This window comes from Halyomorpha halys, unplaced genomic scaffold (genome assembly GCF_000696795.3).
Source record: "Halyomorpha halys isolate HHAL.00 unplaced genomic scaffold, Hhal_1.1 Scaffold1384.1, whole genome shotgun sequence".
Taxonomy (NCBI): Eukaryota; Metazoa; Arthropoda; class Insecta; order Hemiptera; family Pentatomidae; genus Halyomorpha; species Halyomorpha halys.
In genome coordinates this window covers 92488-100189 of record NW_027109385.1, presented here as the reverse complement: position 1 = coordinate 100189, position 7702 = coordinate 92488, and the positions used below count along the sequence as shown (strand labels likewise).

At 29.6% G+C, this 7702-nt stretch overlaps 1 protein-coding gene across 4 annotated transcripts; it reads left to right on the top strand.

Annotated features, from left to right (window-relative positions):
* The first annotated feature begins 871 nt into the window (after window positions 1-871).
* Window positions 872-7672, top strand: LOC136795798 (BLOC-2 complex member HPS5 homolog). Of its 4 annotated transcripts, none has more exons than XR_010843469.1 (5): window positions 872-1077; window positions 1160-1270; window positions 4063-4291; window positions 6951-7187; window positions 7346-7670. XR_010843469.1 is itself a non-coding variant. In XM_067047565.1 (4 exons), exons 1-4 carry the CDS (start codon window positions 985-987, stop codon window positions 7321-7323), a joined length of 483 nt encoding a protein of 160 aa, XP_066903666.1. In that variant the 5' UTR covers window positions 872-984; the 3' UTR covers window positions 7324-7672. The 4 variants fall into 4 exon arrangements, 2 of the variants coding, with proteins under 2 accessions (XP_066903666.1, XP_066903667.1); XR_010843468.1 differs by having other exon boundaries at window positions 4063-4263; window positions 7346-7664; XM_067047565.1 differs by lacking the exon at window positions 4063-4291 and having other exon boundaries at window positions 7282-7672.
* Window positions 7673-7702: the final 30 nt, after the last annotated feature.

Here is a 7702-nt window from a genome sequence, read left to right as displayed (position 1 = left end):
ACCTAAATGTTGATACAATATTCAATACTTATATTTCCAAAATTTATCTTTAGTTAAATAATGTTTAAAAAATACTGTTGTTTCGGAATACATTAAATTATTTTTGTTTTATTTAATCGTACATTCTGACTACCATCTCTTTGAATACCACGGTCTTCATTTCGATTATTAGAGAGATTTGTAGAGGAAGTAGACAGGGGAGAATCCAGGAATTGGGTGACTTAAACAATAGGCTACTTTCAAGACCCACTTGAATAAAATGGTTTTCGAGGATCACTGTACATTTAGGTTGTAGGTTGTAATACATCCTCCATCATCTCGAGATACATCTTTTTTTTTACTTTGATAGAAAGGATGAATTAATTATGTTTCAATGTAAATGGCTTGGTATATTTATTGAATGCCATTTTATTGTGATTAATTATCGTTATAAGATCTTACAATTAATAATCGGACAGTTCTTTAGTATTAAATGATTTTCTAACGTTTACAATTATCATGGTATCTTCTTAGCTACGAAAATGGGAACAAAAATTTTAGATTAAATTTTCACAAGTTGATTTTATGTTGAGGTTTTGCTTGATGATGATTTGGCCTAACAGCCCGTTATCAGAGAATCACCTATTTATATGTGCATCGGCTCTAAGTACTGTGGGGAGGAAAAGTAATAATGATAAAGTTTATCTAATTCACCTTTTGAATTATATGTATATATTTTTTAAACTAGAATTATAAGGTTGTATTATTTTAAAGTAAAGTATCTTAAAGAGTTTTTTAATTAGTGTTCAAAATACAAAGTAGGCACTATTCTTTTTGGGGAGTTTTCCTCACAGCATGAATCCATTTCTCTTTGTCGATAACAGTAGTAAACACTGTTACCTCCTGTTTATTTATTATTTTTTTACTTTATTAGAATTGTAAAATTATTATGGTTAATTGGTGTGTTGTTGTTCCATTTTTATAAATATATTTTTTTAAATATCAATGTCGTCAATTAATAGTAAATTGAGTTGTTTACTAATTGAAAAACAAAAGTTACATTGTATTTTTGGACCTTTAAAATCAAATCGAGTTAAGGTATATTTTTATTTTATAGCTGTTCATGTCTTACTTCAATTCTTTAAGATCTTACAAGATTCAGCAATCATTGATTTTTCAGTACACTTGTTTTGAAGTCTCTCATAATTTCCTTATTCTTGGTGCAACAAGTGGAGGACTTTATTTATTTAGAAGAGACCCATGTGTTTTCCTACAGCTCATTCCTAATAAGGTATGTATCCTAATAATAAAGTTCAATCTAATAATTTATTTTATTTGAAATATTGCCCATCACTAGCTATACATTTTTCCCATATCTCTGACTATTTGTGGATGTCACGACAAAAATATGTTCTTATTTTGATGCGCACCAGTCATCGAGCAATTTTTGTTAGATCTGATGTGCTGCTCAGCATTTGTCTGTCCCATTGATGCTATTTTGGATGAACCCTAGTCTGGTGAGTATGCACCATAAGTATGAAATGCTTCAATTGTTTCCTTGACCAGTTTTGCTGTGAGTGATGATGCATTATCATTAAACGAAATCACTTTTTGTTATATCTTTCGATGTTATGGTCTTTTTTCAAGCAAATCTTGATTAAAATTGATGATTTGTTGTCTAACATTTAGTTTTAATGGTTTAATTGGGTTTTAGTTGCTCATATTGCATCACATGCTTCTGATCACACTAAACACAATGAATCGTTTTCCATTCATAATGATTTGGCCATGCAGTTGATATCGCTGGTTCGTCTGGAGTTACACATAATATATTATGCTTAGGATTTTTAAAATATTTCTACTTTTTATTGTCAAACACAATTTGATTGAGAAATGACTTTTTTTGTACCTGGCGAGCAGTATTTTGGTTTTCCAAAGTGGTTTTGGGGTTCCTAGTGGTTTTTGGTTTTCCTGTTGTTTATTCAGTTTATATGAAATTCATTCTCACATTTTCTGGTACTTCCTCATGATTTCCATTTGTATGGAAATGGCTTCTTGTGTCACATTTAATTGATTCTCAAATTGTTAAGTTTGAGCATCACCCTCATCAAATAATGTCTTTCTTCCCAACAATTTGTTGTCTTCCAATTTTTTCAGCCGTCTTCTCCATTTCTCCTCCCTCTGTTCAAGATTACAGAATTTTTTGAACCACGCAAAGTACTATGATTTACCAAGAACATGCTCACAATAGTTTGACTATTCTGATCATTCATTGTAATTCTGCAGCATTTTTTTTTAAAGTGATAACATGAAAATTAGTACTATCTGCAAATAATAGTTTCCAGGAACAGAATTTGACATGTTCAATGGTATTAAAAGCTATGCTGTTAAATGAAACTTTTTTTGTGACTTGAAAAACTTCATCAGAAGTCAAAATAAGAAAATGGTGCCAATGATGTTCGACAGTAATTACATTGACAGCTAACAGCATCTATTATGGCAAATTTCATTTTTCTATTTATAGGCCTGGTGTAGTCAAAGTATAATTTTATTTGTTAAATGAAAGTAATATAATTTTTTATAAAAAAGTTATGTTTTTTTTTATTATTAGAAAAAAAAACAGCTGAGGATAAAAATGCAAACTATAAATAATATTCTAGCTTGCTATTTACTAAAATATTTGTTTATTAATAGCTCTTATGTATAAAAAGAGAAATAACTTTGTTAAAATAGTACTAAAAATAGTATTAGTCTTAAAAGTGCTTGTAAGTAAAGTATGACGTTGTTTTGTATTACTTATGATGAAGTTTGTGTAAAAATTTTATTTGTTGCACATCGCGCAGTATATACAAATTCACTTCTCTTATTTGGTTTTACTACCAATACTGATCTGATTTTCTCTATTCAGAGGATAACTGATCTCCAGTTTCTGACAACAGGTAGATTTCAGCTGTTACTTTGGCACTCTGCTACAGCATTTTTGAGTTTTAGTTTTAGTAGAAAATTATGCATTATACACCGTATAGGAGTTTCTTTCTTTTTCACCAGAATCATTTGGGTATTCAGGAGCTAACTTTCTTTCACATCAAGCCTTTTCTTTTGCAACTAATAACATTACAATCTGCTTACAGACCAGTTAATTAACATAGTTTTGAAATTTTAAGGCCCTTAAGTAAAATTAGCTGTCCACGTTTTTGATCTTTACCTAATCTATTGCTTATGTGTGTCTAATTGATGTTTTATACCTATGCATGTGATTCCATTTTAGTTCAGGTTAGTTTCTTTGATATAATTTAGTTTATATAACTGATTGGTCATCATCATTATTAATGATTGGTTTCCCTTGTAAATTTACCAGGAAGTCCTAGGAACGAAATATAGCAAGAATAATTTCCATGTCTGGTTTTAGTGATATTTCCATTATATTAGTATATCTTAGCAGTATCCTGAATCTGTTCTTAATTTGGTCTGTCTGTGTTCCTGAGACTCTTACATGGGTTTTATTGGTACAGTTATTTTATTTTTATAACAGAAGGACTCTTTTACATCTCTTTTCCACTAAATCAATATTAGACAAAAAAAAAATTAACAAATTAAAATCATCAAGAAGTATCCTTTGTGGTTCCTATAACTAGTTAAGGAATGTTTTACTCCAATAATTAAAAAATATTGGAGGAGGGTCCAGTTCTGTTCATGGTCCACCCCGACTCTATAAAAATAAAAGAAATTGATTCAACCAACTTCTTGAAACTTTCTAGGAAGCTATATTAAAGTTCTTAAGTCTTACTACATTTAAACATCGTCTTGTGGCATGTGAAATGTAATCATGTATGGCGTATTCCTTACAAATAAAGTAATAAACTAAAAATATAAATTTTTAAGTATAAATCATCCTATATATGAATAATTATAATTCTTTGTTTGTAGGCTAATAACTTAATTCTTCTGAAAAGTTTGAGTTACCTGAATACCCAAATACCAGCCTATTGGTGGGATTGGAAATTAATTGACTGGGAAGGATTTATTTCTTTTAATGAGTTATAGAGATTTAATTTATTAATTGCTTGTTATGTGGCATTATAGGTACTTGTAGGCTGAGGGTAGACCCAATCAGCAAATATTGGTAACTCAACTGGCTCCTTGGTTCTCATTACTTTATTTTGGATATCTGCTGGTCACTTCCATTTTCTAGCCTGAATGGAGAATACTAGGTTTAATATTTTTGATCATAATGATAAAAATAGCTGACCCAGGTGCTATGAGATCCCCATCTAACCAAAGACTGTAGGTTTGGGCATTATTTATTTTTTATGTGAGCATATACTTTAGTTTGCCTATGATTTATATTTTGTATAGCTTTATCTCTTATAATTTTCATTTGAAAATATTAAATATTTTGTTACATGATATTGTGTATCAAGTTTTTCCATGAATTAAATTGCTCATTATTGTTATCATTACTGACAAATTGTTCATTTTTTCCTCTGTGGACATACTTTATTTTAATTTAATTATGGAATTATAGTAGACTATTGATAAAATAAAGGAGAGAATGGTTGAGGATGTGGAGTGAATTTCATTGCTTTGTGCTTAATGTTTAGTTGCACTTCTGACCATCATCTCCTTTATATTTTTATCATAATTTATTTTGTTTGATCTTTAATTAATGTATTTTATTATTATTATTTCTTTTCTAATATTAATATTTGATATTAAAGTTATTTTATTCACTTTTTTTCTCTTCTACAAATCATCAACACAATATGTTTATTTGCTTTGTTTTCATTTATAATGAAGTCACTTACCTTGGTTTCTTGCCACTAAAGGAAAACATTTCTATTTACTACAATTTTATATATTTTTTAGTGTAAAATGTCTTTTGATGGAAATTCATTTTGTAGAAACGTATATTTTAAATGTCATTTACTATTTACTATTAATTAATAATTTTCACTTATCATTACTGATATTTTTTGTAAAGGATTTTATATTTGAATTTATTGCTGTTTTATATTATTATATTTATGCTGTAATGACAGAGCATGTTGGAATCAAGTAACTGATCCTGCCAAGTTCGGATTGGTATGATTTCGATTACCACTGTGATCAGCTTATATTTTTCTTTTGGAAGTTCTGCAAAATAAATTTTGGCATTCCTACTCTGGTTAAAAATGGCTTGCAACTTCTAATAGCTGAGGGGTTGCCACAAATTGCCTATAATTGGGAGCAGTGCATAGCTGTACTTATGTACATTTTTCTTTGTATCCCTGTATCGAATCCCTGATTCCTCGAAAATCTAACACAGCTCTAAGGCATAAATCTTTCATAGTTCTTTCTCCCAAGCTCTGAATCCTTGTTTGAAGTGGAAGATCAGAAAACTCTTTGTTGTAAATTCCTAATCTTGCAATTACTATCCTATTTGTACTGATAAACTAAAATTCATATTTTAACAATCCTGCTACTTGTACTCCTGTTAATGTTCCTTGCATTTGTCCATTCCTGAAGCTCTCTTTTATTCCAGAAATTTTTATTTCCTACATGTTACTACTGCTACTCCCTTCTGTCCTCAAATTAGGAACTAATGAATACAGCTTAGATCTTATTCCAGTGAAGCTCATTAAACTCTGCTTTTTTATCATTCTTACAAACCAAAATATCCATCATTTTTCCCTCTAACCTAAAAGAAGGTTGTACTATGTCCTACTGAACAAAGTTCCTTCTCGATCAAAAATTTCAGACTTCAGACACATTTATTTTCTTTCAGATCTATCCCAACATTTAGAAAGATTGATCTATGAACAACTTTCCTCATACCTTGAACATGTTCTTTGCTTTGAAAATGTTCTCCTAAATCAGGTTTCATTCATTCTGGCTATTCCATTCAATCTGCCTTATTAAAAATTAATCAAAACATACAATCTTTCATTGATTAACAGAAAATAACAACCTTAATCCTTTTTTTCGTTCTCAACCTTTATACATTCTTTATTTTGTTGATCATGGGATCTTGCTATCCAAACTGGCACTTTAAAGTGGTTCCATTTCATCCTTAAAAAGATATATTTCACGAATCCTTGCTTTTGAATATCTATCAGTTACTTATCTTCTCTCTTATTTCCCCCCACTTTTAACAAAGGTTGCCTGGTATATGAAGGAGATGATACTGATGAACTGGAAGTGAAAATAAAGGGTCTTATGAATTGTTTTATAAAATTTATCTTAGGGGTTTGTTGACATAAGCATATCTCTGGCTATTATACCAAGTTAAGGTGGCATGTTCTTCTCTTCAACAGCCATACCCCCATGGTTTTTATCTGTTCTAATCCCTTAGAAATTATAAATTTCCCTATATTGACTCCTTGAGCACCAGAATCCAATTTATCAGTTTCTATTCTTCATCACACTATACTATAGTACTGTTTCCTTCAACAAATCCTTTTTTATTCATTCTTTCTCATTTTGGAATTCCTTGCCTATCTGTATAAAGCCTCTTCCTTATCTTCCTTTAACACTGTTCAGATAACAGTGTGACTTGGTGGGCACTGTATTCCCTACACTTTTGTTAGAATCCTAACTCTCCTGTTCTGGTGCGTACTAAAACACTGTGTATTGGAGGCCGATCCCTTTGATTTGACTGGTATAAAATTTGGCCATTGAGCAAACCATATCTTGTCCCATTAATACTATTACTGAAGAACATTTTTTCCATATTAGATTAAATAAATAATAAGATACCAGTGAATAATAGGATTGCAAGAAATAAACATTTTTGAAAAGTAGTGTGATCGGACTGGGATCTGTTTCTGGCTAGAGGATCTCAGATGTTGTTCCAACATATCGATGATCATAGCCTCTCTTTTGATTTTAAAATTATATTGGTTAATCTACAATTTTAATAATATTTCTATAATTATTTTAATATAATTGTTATTTATTAACATGTATTTTGATTTCCCCCCTGTATTTTGAAGGAAGGCCCAGTTAATCATATTGCACTATCTTCTGATGAGAAATTGATTGCATTTTCTTCTTTGAAAGGAGTTACATGTATTATAGAAATTCAAGATGGTGATTCTAGGGTTATTAATAGATCTGTTGAACATGTTGGAAGTGCTGTTACCTCATTATTATGGTCTAAAGAAACAAACAAGCTATATATTGCTGATAATATTGGACGGTTATCTGTAATCAATGTTTCACTGTTCTTGGTGAGTTCATTTCTTATTAAATATTATTTATGATTTATTTATTATTTAATTATTCTGATATTCTTAATTTATTGATAAATATTTGCTATTTTAGTTACTTGTGATTACTGTTATTATAAAAGCACTGATTTTTTGAAAAGATGTTATTTTTCTTTTAGTTCATTATTCATATCTGAATTCATACATCACGACTCCTAACATGTGAGTTAGAAATATGTTTTTTTTTCTATTCCTTAAAAGGTTGAATTTTTCTATGGTAGAGATCATTCAGTATTAGTGTGTCAGTTTTTACAATTGATGATTGAAAAAGATAAAAAAAAATTTCTTGTTGAAAATTTGTTATTACAAATTCAATTACAAAGTAATAAGGAGCAGAATTAATTTACTTAGTAAACTAAAGGACTCCTGTTGTTCATAGGAGGAACTATCAGTATCTTCGTATGGTGTTTATGTGTGTATATTTATAAGGAAACTTTCAAAGCTTCTTTTTTTGTGTTAAGTTTATAAATTTTATT

Coding starts and splice junctions, on each gene's coding strand:
- LOC136795798 (XM_067047565.1), top strand. CDS start 985: ATGTCGTCAATTAATAGTAAATTGAGTTGTTTACTAATTGAAAAACAA. Junction 1,078..1,159: donor TAAAATCAAATCGAGTTAAG/GTATATTTTTAT, acceptor TTGATTTTTCAG/TACACTTGTTTTGAAGTCTC. Junction 1,271..6,950: donor TACAGCTCATTCCTAATAAG/GTATGTATCCTA, acceptor TGTATTTTGAAG/GAAGGCCCAGTTAATCATAT.